Below are 22990 nucleotides of genomic sequence, written 5' to 3'. Positions count from 1 at the left end.
TTAGCACTTGTTACGACGCCTCTCGTCTTCAAATGAATAATGAATAATGAATAATGAATGATTGTTATCTGCTAAAAGCGCATTCAAATGGAGGCGCTGATGTTAATCACCTCGGCGATCGCCACGGTGACGATGACCGTGGGAGATCAACCTGTGCAGTAACAATTGGAAATACCGGTACAATTTGCTCGCGGGCTCCCCTGGTGTAATCTATTTGCAATTGTAAATACGGGTACCATATTTCTAGCCCTCAAATTGTGTTCAGGGACATTTATTTACTCAAACGCAGAGTGCTTAATTGGAAACAAAAGAGGCGGTAAACGAGTACAACTAAAGCCACGTAGTGTAACGGATAGAAGGATAAACTTCGTTTATAACACTTGCTTGAAACCTTCATTTTAATAGCTTGAAGCCCTAATTTGAAAGCTTAACCGTAGCTTGAAACCCTACTTTGGAACCCAAACCCTTTTAAACCACCAATCCCAGACCTGAAACCCTCACCTTGGTTTGAAGCCAACCCAAACCCAGGGGTGAAATCCTACAGTATTGCAGACCACTAAAGGGTTTAAATCACAGAGGATGAGGGGTTGCCTTGGCAGCAGCGATGCTCCAATTAATAATGCAACACAATAAGTGTAAACCCTCAATCCAGGGGTGTCAAAGTCATTTTTGTCACGTCCCACATTTTACTTGCGGTTTCCCTCGGAGGGCCGTTATAGCTGTGAAACCACAAAAATCCTTAAACACGTCATCATATTTACACATTAAATTTATGAACTAGTTTTGGAATCAGAAATCAAGGGTCATGGGTTTTCCCAACTATTGTTGGTTGGTAACACAAAAATGCTTGTAATCATGTCTCAATGTTATCATTTATGATATGACAATTAGAAATTTTGGTACAGATTTGAACAAAAAAACATCATGGAAGTTGATTTACATGATTTGCCTCCGCGGGCCACATAAAATCACGCGATGATCCAGATTTGGCCCCCGGGCCTTGTGTTTGACACCCGTGCCTTCATCATTCTCAGCCTATTCAAAAGGTAAAAATCAATACATTTGCTAAAAACATTAATTATATCCTGTTGTTTTAATTCATATCAGCAGTTTCCACCTGAAAAAGTTTAATGATAGTCACTAAATAGACAGCAAGTAAGGAAATATTAAGCTTTTATTGTTCCTATTTTTCATGAAATGAGAACACCTGTATTGGCAATGTCACCCCCCCCCCGCCCCATCACCCCACCATCCCCAAGTATATCAAGTTTACAAAAGTGTTTGTACTGTAAACGTTTAAAGTGCAGAAGAATATGCTCACCGTTTTCAAGGATCATGCTCCAAACACTCCTATTTTTATTAAGAATTTGTACTATTCAAAAACTTACTGACTTTTGACTCCAATCAAACATTTCGCCCAATGACTTTTTTTTAATTCAACAATAACGAGAAAAAGTGTACTCTACGTAGAAAATTGTCCGATCATGTTTCATAAATGATACAAAAAAGTCCTTTGTGAGTGAATCCCATCATGTACCCTGTGACTTGTTTTCGGAATTAAAGAGCAAGTTGGATAGAAATTGATCATAGAAATAAAAACAAATGCTTTTGAAAAAAATAGATCGCTGTTGTAGTAGACTGTTGGAAATTCGACGTTGGAGGAAGAGCGTCTTTGTTTGGAATAATGAGCAACGAGGTCCGCTGAAGGCTTGGTGGCCCCTTTGCTGGTTTTGATCGCTAGAAAGTTCAGTGCCTTTAAGAGCAGTTCAACGTGACAATTCCTGATCAAGGATGTGATCAGTAATCCATATCATAACATAATATCATGGGAACATCTAGAAATGTTCTAGTAGTACTACAATAATGCCGGTGTGACGGTCTGAGCGCTCCCCCGTGCTGAAAAGTCTCTTTGTGAGTAATGCGCATGCGCGTATATTTTGTAAACTTCCGGCCAGTCTGAAACATCCCCGTCCATGTGCCATTCAACAACTTGTCGCCGAGTGTTCATGTTCGCTATGGACATCTCAGAAAGACAAACACAGAGAACGTACATAACTGTGTATATCTATTTTTATCAACTTTTGTTTCAAGGTTAGGTTAGGTTATAACGTATGTTAGCTCCCTCTATGTAGAAGAAGGGGAACTATGAGACCAGGAGATTTCCCAGTAAGCGTCTGCTACGTACCCAGAGTTCCCCTGTTAGTAACGCATGCGCATTCATCACAAGGAGACTTTTCAGCACGGGGGAGTGCTCAGACCGTCACACTGGCAGGGGAAGAGGTCTGCGTAGATTTAGGCCTCAGGATGTCCTCACACAAGGCTAGTGGAACCGTGCATGTGCTCACTTGACCCCTGAAGTCCTATTTCCCAAATTATTCATTTCAATTCAGTCATGACAACCGCTGCAGTGCACTACAGAAATAAACACAACAACTACAAATAATACATGGTAAAAAAAAACAACAACAAAAGTCTACAGATCCAAGGAAATGCGAAGTCGATCGTTCATTGCCAGGTTAGTTGTGGCAACAATTGAAATAAACCGAATGACTTGATATAATGCACTGAGTTTAAAAGAAAAAAAAAGTTCTATGGCACGTTTGGTACATGAACTGTCGTAAGCGCAATGACTTCTCCCACCAGTCATTCATGATAAATGGCACGCTGCACAATAGTTATAACTCGAACAACTACAAATAATCTATATCTATGGCACGTTCGGTCACCTATGAGTGATGATGTTGGGATTTTTTTTTTTTTTTTTGCCGTATATCAAAGAATAACTGGCACCTTGCACATTTGAAATAAACAGGACTACAAATAATTCACAGAGCCCCCCGCCCCTGCAGAAAAAAAATCATGTGATCAGTCCTCTCACCATTTATTAATAAAAATCCCCACCTTGCTTAATAGAAATCAATGATACGACTTGAAATAATCCACAAAGTAAAAAAAAAAAAGATCAATAGTGCAGCGATTCGTTCAATCAATCCTCTCACAAGTTGTATGTAGATAAGAACTAAACAAGGTGAATAGATATAATCCACAAAGGGGGGGAAAATGAATCCACTGTATGTATCGAAACATCTACAGTGGGGAATGTACATTTTTATGATGAATGTGAGTGCTCCTCCCTCCAGTTATTAATAGTAATCGTCACCTTGCGCACTGCCAAAAACGAGAGAGGTGTGATTGACCAGTGAGGTCACTTGGAGTTTGGAGGGGGGGGGGTACAGTTCGAATCGCCTAGTGTGAGTTGTTAAAGAAAAAACTTTTAAACAGCAAACTATTTGAGACAGACACATACCTACTTTTTCCCCAATTTAATCAAAACATGACCTTGTGCCCATTCATCTCTTAAGTCCACTTTGAAGGGGTTTGTAGTATTTGTTGTGCTATAAGCGGACATCCCCCCCCCCCGCATCCATCATGGAGGACCAGAGGATCTTGGAAATTCTGACAGGTCCTCAACGAAGACTGATCAACTCGGGGATGATTAGGCCCGCCACACGCCGAGCGACGCGGCCGACTGCCGCTGAACCGGACAGTCGCCGAGAAAAATTTAGCCCACGACTGGCACCCCCGCACCAGGCCGTTGATCCTCTCGTAGGTAACTTGCTGGTGTTCTTTTCGGAAAAAACAATGTTTTAAGGCGCCACATGTGTATTATTGATTAATTGGACGAACAACACGGTAAGGAAGAACCCAACTGCCCTGACCCTGATAAGGCTAAACCTTTTTCACACTTAGCCAGTCCTCGTCACTGGGAAGTCAGTAAGCGTTTAACGATGTGGGCCCAATTATAACTACCTCATCATCAATCGTGACGAGAGATGAGCGATTTAGGAAAATACTCTAATTGCAATTTGTTTTGTTTTTTCTTCCAATATTGCAACTGAGCATGTGATTTGGGGTAAAATCTCAATATCTTCAGCATTTTTTACGAAACAAAAAATCATTCTGTCGTCTGACCAACACAACATTGGCTAAAGTCACTCCAGACAAAAAAAAATTAATAACATTTCCTCAATGTTGTGATGGATTCGTATGAAGAAACCTCTTAAAACTGAAAAACCAGTGTAATCAACAGACTGATTTAATATGGAAGTAAATATGTGCCACCGGGATTTGAATTTAAAATGCCACAGAAAACAGGATTTGAATTTGAAATGTAAAGTGATTACATTTTCAATAGTTGCCACAATTCACTGTCTCAAATTGATCGTCTGTGCCACCAGGCTGGGTTACTTCAGGTCAGAACCAAAAAGCCAGCCAATCCAGTTACGGTTTTTTAGTATGTAATGTCACATGACTAGCGAAATGTAGCTAGTTGAATTGTTAACTTTGAAAAGTTACACTGAAATACAACGACTGAAAATGTGATCACTTTTCAAATCTAAATCCTGTTTTCTGTGGCATTTTAAATTCAAATCCTGGTGGCACATATTTACTTCCATATTTAAAGAGGAAATCCAGTGGTTTGCATTAACATTGTATCCAATAGGTCATGTGATATGTACTGTATTTTGACAATGTGATGTTAAATCCTCTCTCATATGATAGTGTTTTGAGATTTTTATCGACAATTACGAATTTTCAGTGGTGCTGTCATTTTCGCGAGTCACATGTCTTACGTGTGCGGATGTGACGTGTACTGTGCCACAACAAAGGCTCGATTACATGGGACGGCGGCTCGGGACCGGGCTGCCAGTGGAGAGCTCAATCGCGCAGCGTGCCGTCCCGCAGCCACCGCCGCGCCAGGTCTCGGTTAATTCCGCGAACAAACGAGACTTCGTCACGCTAACTAGTTGCGAGGCCCGTGGCGGCGTGAGCGGCACCATTCACGGCTGTGTATGAAAGTATTCCTCCGTCTTCCCAATCAACCCATAGTTCTATTTCTTCATCAAACGAAGATAAATCTGAGAAATCAGCGCTGGGCATGAATGGTGTAATCGAGCCTTTGTTGTGGCACGGTACACGTCACATCCGCGCACGTAGGCCATGTGACTCACGAAAATGGCAGTGCCCCTGAAAATTCGTAATTGTCAATAAAAATCTTCTCAAAACAGTATTGAATGAGAGAGGATTTATCATCACATTGTCAAAATAGAGTACATATTATATTACCTATTTGATAAATTGTTAATGCAAACCAGTGGATTTCCCCTTTAACTTCATGCCTTGTAAGCATGTAATACAACGATGTTTGTGACAGTAGTAGCACTGCTGACAGTGTCAGCCAAGTGTTGAGATAGAAAGTGACACGAGCGACACTTTTCATCAGCAAGATCAGTATAAAAGTGGTTGAAGTGGTTAACTATATTAAATTACAGTACATCTGATAATCTATAGTTAAGATCAAGTGTTGAGATAATTCCCTTTGTTTTTTAATTATCTGGAAGGATCGTCAAGACTTCCTCCCATTCATGAAATGTGAGAATTTTCTAAAATTCAAATGTTTTCATTGAAGATGAAAAATAAAACGTTTTCAAAATCTTTGGTGGTAAATATTGCTCAGTGTGTTATTCTCAATATTAGGCACTCACTAACTTTTGACACAAGCGGGTTCGATTCAATTCGGGTGGCTAACTCGGAAATGGCGGCATGGGCCCATCGTGTTTCAATTCGCAACCTACATTTAAGATTTGGAATTGCAGCAAAATTTCGGGTTTTGTTTTGATGAGTCGACATTCAAGAAAAGGAACCCACGACTCGGCACAACACTTCATTCGGGCTCAGCTGCGTCGCTCATTGTGCAGCGGTCTTCGGTGTTGCTCTCGCGAATTTCAAGTTTTCATATCACGCAGATGTGAACGTGTTATGTGTCCGACACGCGGCCCAGAGGTGTGTCGGCCGGACCCAAGAGACGGTACTTCTCCTCCAGCGAGGGTTCGGTGGCGCAGTCCTGCAGGTGGATGAGCGGCTTGGTTTGCAGCAGGACACAACCTCGCCCCCCTCGGGCCCGCCTCTCCTGGTGGTTCCTGTGGTTGAACACCTTAATTTTGTTGTCCAGCTCCGGGCTGGCCTTCTCAGACCCGGTGGGACTGGGGAGCTTAAGGTTGACCGGGTCCACCGTCAGGCCTTTCTGAGCGAGGCAGGAGTCCTCAGAAAGAGACGAGAGGAACTCCTGGACCGCCGTGTGCTGGTCCTGGCTCGGGAAGGGAGAGGGACAGCAGCGGCGGGAGCTGTAGTTCAGGGTCAGGTCCTGACCGGGCCTGGACTGGATGTGATTGGTCGGGAGGTGGATGTCGATGGCGGCCGTGGTGACGACGCGGGTCCCTAAGCCACAAGTCCTGCCATCTTTAAGGAAAAGGTCAAAGGAACAACAATCACTTCTTGCTGAATCGGTTCCTGCCAGATCTCCCTGTCCTTTTTCTGCTGTGTGGGGCAGTGGAACCTGTCCAAAGTTGCCAAGGAAACAGCTGAGCGAGCGTGACGAACGCCGGCCATTTTTTTTAGACATTGGCATTTGTGTCCTCAACGAATCGGGTCCCATGAACTCTATCTTGCAATATGTGAAATTATTACTTGACCACAATATGATAGTGTGAATTCAGATGGGCACTTTTCCCAGAATTTCATATTTTTCACCCCCCAAAAAATTCAAATGAATGTAAAAATGTGCAATTTGCGTATTTTAGCTAGAAACCTGAACTCCACGAACATGATTTGAATTCACGGGCCATGTAGAATGAGGAAGCAGTTTGGATCTGGCCCCCGGGCCTTGAGTTTGACACCCGCAACATGGACTGTTCAAGATTATTTTAATTCCCTCGCACTTGAGCCCCTTTCACACTGCCTTCAAAGCCACATTTCCACCTGAACTTACCATGAAACTGAAAGTTCTTCATTCTTGGTAGTTCCAAACTGAAAAGTTTAGCACTTGCAGCGCAGACCCAAAGATCCCTGGACCGCTCCAAAGGTGGTTCCAATAAATTACCCCCACACAATCTCGACAATTTCCCACAATCCAAAAACTATGTTTCTATTTAAAGCCCCACTGACATGAAATGCATGATTTTTAGTTATGTTTTTAATTAAAAAAAAAAACGGCAGCCAGAATGGACCCATCCGTTTTTTCACCACAAAACATGATTTTGACGTATATGGCTTTTTGTAACTCCCGCCATGAAAATCCTCTCGTGCGATTTGTTTTGGAGAAGAAGCAGGAAGTGACGTTATTAGCAGACACCCACTCGGCCGGGTTTGTGTGTTTATACCACTTTTACCTGCAGTAAGGTAGCTCGTTGTTCCTTTGTGTTAGCCAAAATGCTGGCTCGTTGTATTGCTGAATATTGTTCGAATACTCGGGAGGATGGATTCGCTCTTCATACTTTTCCAAAAGACTCGGTTCGTCGTGAAAAATGCATTCCACATATGCAAAGGATGAGAGCTTCATAGGTTCCAAATGACAGGTAGGTGTGTATCGAGCTACTAAAAAAATAATAATAATTGGGGGGGACGGGGACGTAATCCTCTCAGATCATCACAAAAGATCCGCGTACGTAAGTCAGGGGTGCTAAATGTGTTGATATGGCCGTCGGTGCCGCGTCCGCTGAGCACAGCTTCAGCGGAGCCTCATCCGCTGCGGATGGCTTCGGCGGCGCCGCGTCCCCCGAGCACGGCTTTGGCCGGGGTGGCTCATACATCCTGTCGGGGAGTCTGTTGTTCGTTAGAAGTGATCCACATATCGTCGAAATATGGCTCGAAACGATAGGGTAATATTGCCCCGGTCACTTCACTCGATTGTGAGATGTTCTCTTCTTCGAAAAGAGCTTCTGTGTCCCATAGCAATTTGCCACTATGTGTTTTCAACGCTGAATGTCCCAGTGTGACGTCTGCTGATGACGTTGCAGGCAATATGGATGTCGAGCGAGACTTCCGCAACTTTGCGCATGGATGACGGGCTCTCCGCTCATATTTATTTTTTCGTATAGACATTGAAGTGAATAAGGTCATATGTATTTTTCATTACAATATCTATTTTACAGTGTATATAGGGATGTCAGTGGGGCTTTAATTTCCTAGTTCCAAAGAAAAAAGTTCGACATCTGTCTCTTTTAAAGACATTCTATATTTTAAAAGAGGGATGTAGTGTATAAAGATGGGCGAGTGCTCGGGGACTCACCACCGCTGGCTTCACTGTAATACTGGCTGATATAGTTGTTCATGTCATCCCGTACAACTGGGTCTGATTTGGAAAAATAAGTACAGAAATCAAATGAATAAATAAATAAAGAGGACATCCTTATGTGATGTAAGAATATTGTATTCTCATTGCGTATGAGCTTTATGCCGGTTTGTAGTTCAATTGTAAAAATCACCACAATTGTACAGAAGTTCTTGGTTTAAAAATAATAAAATCTAAATAAATGTAAAAAATATATAAAATATATAAATACAAAATATATAAAATAAATAAATGTAATCTAGATTATAAAATAAAAAAAATTAACTTTTTAAAATTAAAAAATTATAAAAATTATGATATCAAATTTTAAAAAGATATAAATAAAAAAATAACATTATTGTACTCTGATCCATGTCTTGGAATGGATTTTAATAGCTGTTTGACAATGAGTGGTATACACTGAATTTAAACGCGCAGAGAATTGCCTTAATTGCGTACAACACCCTTGCGGGGGACCGATCCATTTCAGAGTCGACACGACAAACGAGTCCGAACGGAAACTATCTGCAGTGTTTACAAGGAAATATTGACAGAAATGACTTGTGCCCCAGGCCACAGGTGCTTGAAAGGCTCACGCTCCGATTGCCGCTGCATTAGCTCCCGAGCGCACCAGGTAATAGACCGGGCCCTTTTAGGCTGGGCTCGGCTTGACAAAAGTGGGTTCGCATGAGAGGTCTTTGTTGGGGGGGGGGGGGGGGTGTGCGTGGTAGAATGGCGGCGATCTTGCGCTCGCTTGATTGGTCTTGAGCTCACTGTCTGCTGGCTGAGTGCGAAGCGCGGGGCCGCTTGAGTGCAAGCCCCCCCTTCCAATCCCCCGGGATGTGCTGCTGTAGACTCTGATGGGTAATCTCATTTATTTTTCATTCTAAAATATTAATCCCTGGGCCACCCCCGGATAGGAAGCATCCCACTCACTAAAACAAGACGGAGACAATCGCTGCGCAATTAATAACACATGAGTGATGGAGCTGAGGTGAGGTTGAAAAGAATCGTCTGTCCAGCATACATAAAAAGCCTCTCTGATCTTTTTTTTTTTTTTTTTTTTTTGGGGGGGGGGGGCGAAGCCAAGTTATCAAGCTGTCACTTGTGTGTGGAAGAGGAAAAGTGACATGCTGGGTCCTTTTAGAGCAGATGTAGTTCAGAGAGAGACCTCACGTTTTGGTGCCACACCTCTGGCAAAGTAATTACAATCAATCCGGGGGCTAATTTTATCGTGAAATTATATTATTTTCCCATCAGTTCAAGAAATGTCCTTTTAGCTTTGACTATATGGGAGATGAACACCACACAATTTAAATGTGTATAATAGCCCTGTAGATGCAACTCCCTCTAAAAGCATATGTACCATGAGGCCAATTCCTTTTTAATGTAGACAAGAAAATATTTTACATACAATACAATATTTTACTTCTAGGTATTTGCATTTAAATCTAATTGCATGTAACAGAACGGCAAATTCGGATAACAGCAAAATATTAGAACATAGACTCACAATAGATTCATGCAAGCGAATGCGATAATCCATCTCTGATTAAAACATTTTTCTTTGTTACCATCAAATTTAAAAAAAAATGGATTATGTCCATCCAATAAATGCAGTTGATTGTGACATAGTCCACAGATGAGGTGTTGGAGTTTTTTGGGTGTGTTGTGTCATCATTCAGAAGTTGGCAATATGACTTGATCGGAGATGACCTGACCTGACCCGAGCCTGCCGGCATCTGAGTTCTGGTCCCTGTGACCACGCCGGTTCAGAGAGGCCCACTTTGCAACCCACAGCCAGATTTGCCACGGCTGCATGCCCTTGGGGTGGTATTGCGGTGCCCGCTTGCGGTTTCTCAGGTGAATGAGAACAGATGTTGACAGGAGCCCGCTGCCCTCCTAACAAGGCCCAATGCACAGAGCACTCTGTCGCCGAGAAAGCCCACGTCGACCGCTCCGCAAAGGCCGCGGGGCGGCTGAAGCGCGACAGGAGCTGAGAGTGACACAGTGTCAGAAAAACATGCTTGTTTGCTTCAGCGTTCAGCACATCTTAAAAGCTTTTTTTTTTTTTTTTTTGCTTTTTTTTGCCCCCGTATTGATCCCGTGCGCCTGCGGTCAGATGGCTGCGGTGTGTGAGAATGGAGGGAGCTTCGAGGCTGCTCCGGGGCCATGTCAAGCCAAAGCTGCACCGGCATCCGCTTGGCCCGATGTGCCACCATTAGGGACTGTTTGTTCCACAGAATTATGCACATACTTGATGCTGCACCTCTCTCCTGGTTTGTCAGGCTGCCTCCTCGAGCAAATTCTCCACCTGGCCTGGTTATTAACTACACGACGTGATTCAGTGAGCACGTATGTCAAGATTCTTTTGCTCCTGTTTTGTACTTATTCACCCCCCCCCCCTTTCTGATTGGGCTTCATTCACTCATAAATCTTCTTCTTTTCCTTTCGGCTTGTCCCGTCAAGGGTCGCCACAACATGTCATATTTTTCCCACCTAAGCCTGTCTCGTGCATCTTCCTCTCTAACACCCACTCTCCTCATGTCCTCCCTCACAACATCCAAATGCAGAGAAATATTCTCAATCTGAGCACATGCACAAAATCAGATTCCTAACGTGTGTACCGGACGGTTTTACTTGACATAGCCGTGCTGATTTGAGTGAATCAGAAATGACGAGGTAGGGAAAATGGAAAAAAAAAAATGATGAGCTAGTGACCATGTAAACCATATAAACCACACCCCCATATCCCCAAAAAGGGCGCCCATCTGTATGAACAAATGTGCATGCCGACGGATGCGGTGGGGTATACATCCATAGTGTACAAGCACTTGATGGAATTAAGGTAATCCCAAAGTCATTTTCAGTTAGTTAGGACCTTCCTTAACAAATTTGTAAAATCTTGCTTTGATTTTTTATCATTCAATTTATTACTATTGTTTTTATAAATGACTACATTGCACAGTAGTCCCAATACATTGTGCATTTTATAGTAAAGGTTGTTTGGTGTTTTTTGCTTATCCTGCATTCTTTGTCTGTTCATTTTCCAGCACGCTCGCGACCCTCGTAAGGAGAAGCGGAACAATCTTTTTAAATTTCTAATGTTGTTCATTTTAAAAATGTTTATTATTGACAGATAGACTAACATGGTGTGCAAATGCAAGTGCAGCGCTAACAGGGCCAGTAAAACTCAATTCCTCGGCACATATATTCCACTGGTCCCCACTCTTACCTTTTTTTGCTCGAGTGCCCCCTTGCGGCCGTTAAAAAAAATGCACAAATTTGCTGCATCCCCACATAAACCGCAGGGTTGAAAGCGTGGGGAAAAAAGTCGTGGCTCGTAGGCCGGAAATTACGGTAATTGGACACAGTTGTGCACTCAAGTTTACTGAACTTGGGAGCCAAAATATACTTCAAAAGTTGTTGAGCAAATGTGAATAATAAATATAATTCTCACAATATTCTTGCAAGCATCAAGGCGGTTGCTGTTTAACGACTTCACCAAACATTTCACCACTTACTAGCCACTAGGGGGCCTACTTTCACGGGATGTCACTCTTGGGTGTTAAAAGCGCTACATTTCTGAAATCTTTTGCCATTTTCAGGAGTGAAAATACAGTGCAGTACATGTATTGTTGAACAACAGGTAATGTAAATACAATATTTGATCATCTAAATTTGAGTCAAAATGGACACCAAACACTTCATCGCTAGGGAAACAAACAATAATGACGTTCATAAATTGCAAATTTCAAAGTATTATTTCCAAGTGTACAGCCATTAATACAGCAAAGTACAACAACGGCTGAATTTGGCATTCACTCCTTTTAATATACTTGAATTCTATTTCCTTTCAAAATACACAGTGAACTTCACCAATGTTAGAAAAAGAGCTAAGGTACGATTCATCATCTTTCTGTATACTTGACAGACAGTCCTAGTTTAAGAAGTTTTAAGCGTACCTCCAGGGTTGTGCAGCTCCCCGGGGTTCCTGTGAGCACCCTCGTCGTCAGACTCCCCGGGAGCCGAGCCCTCCACAACCTGGAGACTCCTGCCCTGCTTGGCCCACACGCGGTGGATCTGCATCGCCGCCTCGCGCTCCGCCGCCAGGTCCAGGTCCTGTTGGGCCAGGTGGGCCCGCAGCTGCCTGATCTCAAACTGCGGCCGCGAGGACGCAACGATGGGGATGCGAATGAATATGAAGTGAGAGGAAGGAGGTGGAGAAAGGATGACATTAATACACTGAAAGAAAGAAGATGATACAAACAGTCCAAATACTGGATATCCAATTTATTTAACCCTTTTTTCTATTTAATTAATTATAATAGTTTAGTGAAGTATACATAACCATTTTCACTAATTATGTGTAATCGAGAAATATAATGTTGTCCAATGTGTGTTGGTGGGATGGTGACACTGTTGTGGGTTTTGCAAGAAAATGACTGTCATGAGATGGTGCTGCCCCCTAGCGACGATAGGTTGACTTACAGCTCCTCAAAAAAAGTAAAGGCACACACAAAATGACTGAGTGGTTATTATTTCATTTGGATATAATTGTGAATTCGTTTTTAACAAAATCACATGAAATGAAAATTAATACCAACTACATGCATGTAGATTCAATAATTTTTATTTCTATAATGTATTTTATTGTTATCATTTTGTTTTGGAAATAGGAAGAACATTTTTATGTTTCTTTTTTAAATATAAAAATAACATTTAAGTTTAAAAAAAAAACTTCTTAGGATACGTGCTTTTCATTGGAGCATCACTTCTCAGGGGCCTCCTGAGTGGAGTTAATATGTTCTCCACACGCTTGCACGGCTTTTCTTCACACGTTCCGAAAATTAATTTGTTGCGTTAATTGGATGCTAAATAGGTGAAAATTTTGAGTATGAATCGTGTGTTGTGCGATTGACCACCAAGCAGAGCAAACTCGCACCTCCCAAGCAAATTCCTTCTCAAAAGCATGAAGGAAACTTTCAACCATTGCCACACAGTTCGAACACACCACTTTCATTTTTTATTATTATTATTATGATGATTATTGTTTGCATGTTCTGATTACATGGAAAGGCTTCTCACCGCCTGTTCCTGGCAGATCTGCGTGAGACGCTCCAGCTGCTCCTCTCGCACCGCCTTGGTCTTCTCACACTGTTGGATCTCCATCTCCATCTCCACTTTGACTTGGAGCACGTAAGCTGATACGGGGGAGGGAGGATGTGGGGGGGGGGGGGGGACAAAAGGAGGCGACTTCATGACAGCAATCAAGTGAAAGCAGTTTTTAAAAAAATCAGTTCATTTCAAACATATATATACTTACATATCCATTTTCAGAAACTAAATAAGAACTTTAAATGCAGATTAGAGAGTAAAAATCAATATATTTTCCCTGGAGAACCCATGGGGTTCACATATTTAAAAGAGGGTTTGGATGTCTTAGGTTCTCTGGGTTTAAATTGAACAACATCAATGAACTATGTGCTGTATGTATTATACTGTATTGGCTTTTTTCCCTCAATACAGTACCACAATTAACCACTCGATGGCAGCAAAATGTTTGTGTGACAGAAACCGTTATCACAAGATTACTATTACATTGAGTGACATTTTCTTGATTGTTATCTTATCATGATCGTGTTAAAAACAATTCTGAATGGATTTTGAACGTTTATTTAATCATCACGATTCATTATTTGTATCTTTTATTATTAGTAAAAATGGAGCCGGCCCGGTGCATCAGCTGGTAAAGCATTGCCCTCACAGTTCTGAGGTCCCGGGTTCGATCCCGGACCCACCTGTGTGGATCTTACATGTTCTCCCCGTGCATGCGTGGGTTTTCTCCAGGCACTCCAGTTTCCTCCCACAACATAAATTGGACACTCTAAATTGCCCCTAGGTGTGATTGTAAGTGTGAATGGTTGCTTGTGTCTAAGTGCCCTGCGATTGGCTGGCAACCAGTTGAGGGTGTACCCCGACTCCTGCCCGTTGACAGCTGAGATAGGCTCCTGCACTCCCCGTGAGCCTCGTGAGGATAAGCAGCAAAGAAAATGGATGGATGGATAAAAATGGATGATGTTCATGTTTTCTGAGGCTCACTAAAATATTAAAAATAAATAATGAAATAAAACAACACAACATAATAAATTATTTTGATGAAGTTGGAAACTAAAAAAATCAGACAAAAATCCCCACCATTGTGAAGTTCCATTACATTTGCGTTAACAGTTAAAATGTGGATTTTTTTTTTTTTTTTTTAAAGGAAGCGAGGTGAACACAAATCACATTGAGACCAGAGGGTTAAAAACAAGGTAATTGTGTTATTGTAAACAAACACGTGAAAGCGAACCAGACTATTCTGTTAAACGAAGTGCAGTGACAAATGTGCCCGTTTCTTTGGCCACAAACTTCGCATATGATCCAAACTCACACAACAAGGTAAATGACGACAAGCGTGCATTGAGTGGCCAATTCACATATAGAGAGAGGGGCAGTCGATGGTTGCAGCAGCCCACCCGGAGAACACGTCCTCGCTCATTAAGGCTGACACAAGGGCTGCTACTTGATGCATCGAGCTAATTGTCAGAGGGACTCAATCTTGTGGTAAATGCGCCCCTTCTTGCTCTCCGGTATGTCGCCACCAGCCTAACAAGCAGACTCCATCATCAATACCTCAGATTCATGCGCAAGACCAGACCAAATGAGTTCGGACATAAAACTGTGCAGTTGTGGGACTGAGAGTCTGAATTATATGAGCGTGTCTATTTGAAATGGGTTCATGGAACGGACTCTAAAAAGGGTTGAGGTAGATATAACGAAAGAGGGTTGCAACTAACAATTTAACATGTTAATTATAGATCAAACTGTTCATTCTTTTTTTAATTAATCAATGAATCCGATTTTTTTTATTCAATTTCTATTCCAATGTTCAAAAGCAGGAACCCAAGATCTGTCATTGTCACAGATACTTGAGTGTAAAAAGAAATCAACTACACGCGTATGAGGGCATTTTAAATTGAAATCAGATTACTTCTGATTATCTCAGGTGTATATTATCTTGTATCAAGACAATATGTGTCACAAAAAAAAAACGGGGAGAAAAAAAGCCACAGAGAATTGAGTCTTTTTAATGTTCGAGGAAGTGACATTTTTAACAATATTTGTGTGCTGCTGATGTTTTGTGGGACTTTAGAGACTTCCTTTTCAAACATTTTTTTTTACAAACTCCGAATGTAATGACCTCAGAGAGGTTTCACTTTGTTATGGGATCTAAAAAAAAATGTCAAAGAAGATAAACTGTACACGTGTAACGAGCGTTGCCGTGTGGTCGGTTTGCAGGCTGATCCCTCATGCAGGGGGGAGGCCCGCGCTGAGGGTGACCTCGACGCGGATATCGAACTGGAGCGCATTAGCATAAAGGAGAACGAGCACTATATTCATTATGGTCCCTGGGAATGTGCTTATCCAGACCCTACAATCGATACGAGCCGGAGTAGACGAGTGACAGGAAATCACTCTTGGGGATGATCAATAGCTTTATTGCTCGGAATAGTAAATCATTTGGATGATCCCGAGTCAGGAGGGACCAGGTGCTCCCCCCCCAAAGGTTCACCGGCCCCACATGATGCCCCCGACTCACCGTCGATGATCCTCTTCACCCTCCAGATGCGTAGGGTGATGATGAGGCTGATGGCGTCCCAGGGGCTGCCGGGCCCGTTGGCCACTGTTGAGGCCACCATGGGGGCCAGGGACAACACGATGACGGCGCCGTCAAACACCTGGTAGCGACAACGCTGATGAAACGGTGGGATTTGCATGGGCAAGGTTTGGTAACGTAAAGCGGCAGCACACGCTCAGTCGGCATCCTCATGTAAGGAAAAATGGCTGCAGCTTGTGAAAATCTTAAGCTTTGCATCACCTGCCAATCTGAGGGGAGCTGAGGAATAAATGGCTACAATTTATTTTGGGAGGAATTCCAAACCATTTCAGAAACAGAAATGTTTAGGGCTCATATCATGAGGGAATACTTTGAATTTTCGCAAGTCACAGGACCTACGTGAGCGGATGTGACGTGTACCGTGCCGCAACAAAGGGATTACATGGGACTCCATTTATGCCCAGCGCTGATTTCTCCTCATCTGATGAAGAAATAACAGTATCAGTTGTCCAGGAAGACGGAAGAATACTTCCATACACAGCCGTGAGCGGTATGGAAGACTGTGTATGGAAGTATTCCTCAATCTTCCCGATCAACCGATACTGGTATTTCTTCAATAAATAAAATTTGATGGCATGCAGCCGAAGTTCAACCAAAGCAGTCTTGTCTCCATTACATCTGTCCGCCTGGTGTTTGTAGGTAGTGTGAATGATACATTGAATATTGATGACACTCACCTCTACTTTGTTTTCTATGTAGTCCCAGATCCCAAGCACCACAATCCTGAAGACGGTCTAGTGCAAAAAGAGACAAATGAAGGTATTAACGTGATGTGATCAAGCGCATGAACGTCTGACTACCTTGCACTTCGCAGACGTGGTCACTTTCACTCGGCGCCACTGAGCAGCATCATTGATTCACCCGCCAATTAGCGTGAGAGGTCTCGCGCAAGTGGTCCTGCAAATCCATCATGTGTTGTGGCCATTCGGACAACACGTTGCCACTTAATGAAGTTGAAACGCTTAAGAACTTGAACAAAGTATTTTGACTGGTAGACAATACACCAAAGCCATTAAACACCATTTAAACGTCCCCGGATGACTCTTCACATATGACGTCATTGGTGAGGTGTTTGGACGGATCATATCGCTGGAAGTCCATCCCCAACGCTCATTAAATGCTACTTCAATTATTGCTCTTGCTGGCGAGATGGTAATTAACGTTGGGTTTAGGGCATTAAGGCCAGTACTGTCAGCGTAATTATTTTGCACTGCAGTCAGACCTGAGGGTCAAACTCTTCCCTCTTCATTTAGAAGGGCACAAATGTAAAGTTACGTGTCTTTAAACTACAATTATATTTCAAATAATCAACGTTACCAAACATTGAGGTCCTAAGTGGCATTTTAAGTGGCCATATGTGCAATAATGGGAGGAAGTCATTGGTCAAAGGATAAAAAAAAAAAACAATGGAAATAATATATATATTTTTTAATCCTTTATAGATTTATGGTTAAGTCATTTGGATCTACACAAAAGACTCAACTTTTAACTTCTATTCTATTTACCGAAATTTCCGGCCGACAAGCCGCAACTTTTTTCACACGCTTTCAACCTTGCGGTTTATGCGGTGATTCGGCGCTAGCATTAGCGCGGCGTAAACGTTACCGCACCTGGTTGTAAACCTTGGTACGCAGAAAGAGTTTAACGCTAGCGCTGTGCTAAAACTACCATCGCACTAGCATTAAACTCTTTCTGTGTACCAAGGCTTATAACCAGTTGTGCTCTGTAGACCGGGAATTACAGTAAGTCTGTTTTGGTCTGGAGTGAAAAGTAAAAATTTTAGTCTGCCGTTAACGGAATGGCTCAGCTATTATTGTCACATCCCTTGAGACTAAGGGTGGGCGAAACGATTGATATGACTCGATATGACAATAAAGTCAAGTGAGTGGAATTGATTTTTGAATAAAATACGATCAGCAGACGAGTTAGTGTCAACGTATGTGGTGTGTACTGTAAATAAAGGACAACATGACGTCAGCGGTTGCGTTTTCCTCACAACAGGAATATTCTTTTGATGAAGTAACAGATGTAGGTTTAAAAGTAGAGTGCAGTACTCTATAATGGGATTAATGGCACTCAATCATCTTACCTCTGAAAAGAAAAGTGACAGGATGATGAGACTGATCCAGTGGATGATGCTGGCAAACTGGAAAGCGTTGGTAACTGCAGAGGGATGAAATGGACACATAAGCAAAACACAAAAACTTTGGAGCTTTTAAAAAAATAGCCGCACTTCTAAATCAACTAGTCCCACGACTAGCGAGGACACTGTCTATCACGGGGTCATCATTTACTCTGGTGTCAAAGCGTCTCCAGTGCTAATCTTTCAGGACATTCCCTGCAGACTGTGGTATCATTAAAGCTGAACGCTGGCCGCTAATCAATGGAGATGTGTGCCTGCTGCCGTTGACGAGATGCCTGCTTCGTTATCGGGTCTCTGCATTGCTGTTCATCGACCGTTTGGCATCCTGCACAGCTAGCGCCACGATAAACAGTCAGGATGCAAACATCCATCCATCCGTTGTCTGAGCCGATTATCCTCACAAGGAGTGCCGGAGCCTGTCCCAGCTGTCATCGGGCAGGAGGCGGGGTACGCCCTGAATTGGTTGCCAGCCAATCACAGGGCAAATAGAGACAGACAACCATTCGCTCTCACAATTCAGAGTAACCAATTAATGTTGCATGTTTCGGGTATGTGGGAGGAAACCAGAGTGCTCCGAGATAACGGGAGAACATGCAAACTCCACACATGCAGGCCCGGGATTTTAACCCTGGTCCAGTGCCGCCAGTCATTAACATGGACGAAGGATAAATGAGTCAATTTCATCTTGAAAAAACACCTCGGTTTTGTCATATGAGCATCCAAGTAAGGTCCATCTGACAGCTACTTCTGTTTGACCCAGGTTTGTATCCCTTTTGTGGATGTTTGGCTAAGACCGCCTTCTTTCCTCTGATTGGTACCCTCCGTGTACAAGACCAAGATTTTTGGAGCTGATCACCAATCAGGAAAAAAATTTCTTTCAGCTTGTCCCGTTAGGGGTCGCCACAGCGTAACATCTCAGATGAACGCTCATATTTGTTTGGCACAGTTTTTACGCCGGATGCCGTTCCTGACGCAACCCCTCTTGGGGAGTAGAGTCCCAAGTGAGATACGAACTCACATCAGGAAGTTTAAAAAAATAATACCTGATCACAAGATGGAGCAATGTGTATCTTTACATGACGTGTTCATATATTGTGTATACTTGTGTACTGTGTGAGTTGCTCATTTATTGCATGTACTCGTGTATTGTACACTGAGAAATGCATCTTCAACATTATTCTCCCGCATTTTAGACAAAAATTAAATCATCAATGACCTCTACGAGGCATTCAAGGACTGGCTACTGACATAAATTAAGGTCCAATCAACATTACAACGTAACATAAATCTTCTTCTTTTCCTTTCGGCTTGTCCCGTTAGGGGTCGCCACAGCGTGTCATCTTTTGCCATCTTAGCCTATCTCCTGCATCTTCCTCTCTAACCCCAACTGCCCTCATGTCTTCCCTCACCATATCCATAAACCTTCTCTTTGGTCTTCCTCTCGCTCTTTTGCCTGGGAGCGCCATCCTCAGCATCCTTCTACCAATATACTCACTCTCTCGCCTCTGAACATGTCCAAACCATCGAAGTCTGCTCTCTCGAATCTTGTCTCCAAAACATCCAGCTTTGGCCGTCCCTCGAATGAGCTCATTTCTAATCCTATCCAACCTGGTCACTCCGAGCGAGAACCTCAACATCTTCATTTCTGCCACCTCCAGTTCAGCTTCCTGTTGTTTCTTCAGTGCCACCGTCTCTAATCCGTACATCATGGCCGGCCTCACCACTGTTTTGTAAACTTTGCCCTTCATCCTAGCAGACACTCTTCTGTCACATAACACACCAGACACCTTTCGCCAGCTGTTCCAACCTGCTTGGACCCGTTTCTTCACTTCCTGACCACACTCTCCATTGCTCTGTATTGTTGACCCCAAGTATTTGAAGTCGTCCACCCTCGCTATCTCTTCTCCCCGTAGCCTCACTCTTCCCCCTCCACTTTTCTCATTCACGCACATATATTCTGTTTTACTTCGGCTAATCTTCATTCCTCTCCTTTCCAGTGCATGTCTCCATCTTTCCAATTGTTCCTCTGCATGCTCCCTGCTTTCACTGCATATGACAATATCATCTGCGAACATCATGGTCCAAGGGGATTCCAGTCTAACCTCATCTGTCAGCCTATCCATTACCACTGCAAACAGGAAGGGGCTCAGAGCTGATCCCTGATGCAGTCCCACCTCCACCTTAAATTCCTCTGTCACACCTAAGGCACACCTCACCATTGTTCTGCTGCCATCATACATGTCCTGTACTATTTTAACATACTTCTCTGCCACACCAGACTTACGCATGCAGTACCACAGTTCCTCTCTTGGTACTCTGTCATAGGCTTTCTCTCGATCCACAAAGACACAATGTAGCTCCTTCTGACCTTCTCTGTACTTTTCCACGAGCATCCTCAAGGCAAATGATGCATCTGTGGTACTCTTTCTAGGCATGAAACCATACTGTTGCTCGCAGATACTTACTTCTGTCCTGAGTCTAGCCTCCACTACTCTTTCCCATAACTTCATTGTGTGGCTCATCAACTTTATTCCTCTATAGTTCCCACAGCTCTGAACATCCCCTTTGTTCTTAAAAATGGGAACTAGAACACTTTTCCTCCATTCTTCAGGCATCTTTTCGCCCGCTAGTATTCTGTTGAATAAGTTGGTCAAAAACTCCACAGCCATCTCTCCAAATTGCTTCCATACCTCTACCGGTATGTCATCAGGACCAACTGCCTTTCCATTTTTCATCCTTTGTAGTGCCTTTCTGACTTCCCCCTTAGTAATCATTTCCACTTCCTGGTCCTTCACTCTTGCCTCTTCAACTCTTCCTTCTCTCTCATTTTCTTCATTCATCAACTTCTCAAAGTATTCTTTCCATCTATTTAGTACACTACCGGCACCAGTCAACACATTTCCATCTCTATCCTTAATCACCCTTACCTGCTGCGCATCCTTCCCATCTCTATCCCTCTGTCTGGCCAACCTGTAGAGATCCTTTTCTCCTTCTTTCGTGTCCAACCTGGTGTACATGTCTTCATATGCCTCTTGTTTAGCCTTTGCCACCTCTACCTTTGCCCTACGTCGCATCTCGATGTACTCCTTTCGCCTCTCCTCAGTCCTCTCAGTATCCCACTTCTTCTTCGCTAATCTCTTTCCTTGTATGACTCCCTGTATTTTGGGGTTCCACCACCAAGTCTCCTTCTCCCCTTTCCTACCAGATGACACACCAAGTACTCTCCTGCCTGTCTCTCTGATCACCTTGGCTGTCGTCGTCCAGTCTTCCGGGAGCTTCGGTTGTCCATCGAGAGCCTGTCTCACCTCTTTCCGGAAGGCCGCACAACATTCTTCCTTTCTCAGCTTCCACCACCTGGTTCTCTGCTCTACCTTGGTCTTCTTAATCTTCCTACCCACCACCAGAATCATCCTACATACTACCATCCTATGCTGTCGAGCTACACTCTCCCCTACCACTACTTTACAGTCAGTAACCTCCTTCAGATTACATCGTCTGCACAAAATATAATCTACCTGCGTGGTTCTACCTCCGCTCTTGTAGGTCACTATATGTTCCTCCCTCTTCTGGAAATAAGTGTTCACTACAGCCATCTCCATCCTTTTTGCAAAGTCCACCACCATCTGCCCTTCAAAGTTCCTTTCCTGGATGCCGTACTTACCCATCACTTCTTCATCGCCCCTGGTTCCTTTACCAATATGTCCATTACAATCTGCACCAATCACAACTCTCTCGCTGTCTGGGATGCTCAGAACTACTTCATCTAGTTCCTTCCAGAATTTCTCTTTCAACTCTAGGTCACATCCTACCTGTGGTGCATAGCCGCTAACCACATTATACATAACACCCTCAATTTCAACATAACATAAATAACGGGTGCTAACTTACTGCAACAAAACTACTTTAACAAATCCTTTTAATGACATGCTTACTCGAACTTTTTTTTACAGAGACATATCGCGAAATTAAACCCAATTAATGTACAAACAGTGAACATGTCACAAAACTGATTTTATCTCTGATGGAAGTGACAACACAACATGAAAAGTGTCCAGGCATGTCCATCACGATTAGAATACGTACACTCAAGTAGGTAATCCACATATTGATTACGTTTGGAGTTAAGAGGTCTAACTATTACATATGGTTCTTTAATCATAAGATGTATGCGTGGACAGAACGCTGCATTTGCTCACTGTGACCTGTCGGAACTATAACAAAACAAGTGTGACAGTACTTGACTCTACATTGTGTGATTTGGGAAATCAGCAGTACTTCACACAGCTCTGATGGAATATCCCAGTGCCGCAAACCTCAAGGATCAAGAGATACGGGCTCACATTGAAGGAGCTTGGTGTCGATGAGCAGCTCTAAGGAGAGGAAGAGCACCACCAGGATGACGCAGGCCACCAGGACGCAGTTGAAGCCGGCACTGAGGAGACAGACTTGCCACAGGGCCACTCGACGGCCGCAGCAAGGCTTCAGCCAGTTGGACCTGCAACAAACCATATTGGTTTTCTTTTGCTCTATTACGACACGCGTTGAAGCGCGTTGCAAACATAAGATTAAGTCAAAATGAAACAAAGTCACTTGCAAGCGCTTTGCTTGATACTTAAAGCCCAAGTATAATCCTTATAAACATTATAAAATAGACATTGTAATGAAAAATACATATAACATTATTCACTTCAATGTCTACACGAAAAAATAAATATGAGCGGAGAGCGGGTCATCCATGTGCAAAGTTGCGGAAGTGTCATTCGACATCCATGTGGTCGCCATATTGGCCGCATCTCCTGTTTGTGACGTCACCCCGGACATTCGCCATTGAAAACACGCTCTGGCCCCTACTGTGGGACACGCCCCTTCTGACACGAAAGCTCGTTTCGAAGAAGAGAATCTCTCACAAGCGAGTGAAGTTACCGGGGCAATATTACCCTATTGTTTCAAGCCATAT

At 43.1% G+C, this 22990-nt stretch overlaps 1 protein-coding gene across 1 annotated transcript in view; it reads right to left on the bottom strand.

Moving 5' to 3' along the window:
- Window positions 1-4652: 4652 nt before the first annotated feature.
- The window catches only part of LOC133498069 (transmembrane protein 266-like), a 55840-nt gene continuing 37502 nt past the window's right edge, over window positions 4653-22990 (bottom strand). The window contains exons 4-11 of the mRNA XM_061814485.1: window positions 22374-22528; window positions 17980-18053; window positions 16568-16624; window positions 15813-15951; window positions 13259-13374; window positions 12136-12331; window positions 8129-8191; window positions 4653-6300 (exon numbers count right to left, since the gene is read on the bottom strand). Coding sequence (XP_061670469.1) covers window positions 5819-6300; window positions 8129-8191; window positions 12136-12331; window positions 13259-13374; window positions 15813-15951; window positions 16568-16624; window positions 17980-18053; window positions 22374-22528 — 1282 coding nt within the window. The 3' untranslated portion in view covers window positions 4653-5818. The remainder of the gene's footprint in view (window positions 6301-8128; window positions 8192-12135; window positions 12332-13258; window positions 13375-15812; window positions 15952-16567; window positions 16625-17979; window positions 18054-22373; window positions 22529-22990) is intronic.

This window comes from Syngnathoides biaculeatus, chromosome 3 (genome assembly GCF_019802595.1).
Source record: "Syngnathoides biaculeatus isolate LvHL_M chromosome 3, ASM1980259v1, whole genome shotgun sequence".
NCBI lineage: Eukaryota > Metazoa > Chordata > Actinopteri > Syngnathiformes > Syngnathidae > Syngnathoides > Syngnathoides biaculeatus.
The sequence above is the reverse complement of the archived record's forward strand: the minus strand, read 5'-3'. Positions and strand labels throughout refer to the sequence as shown.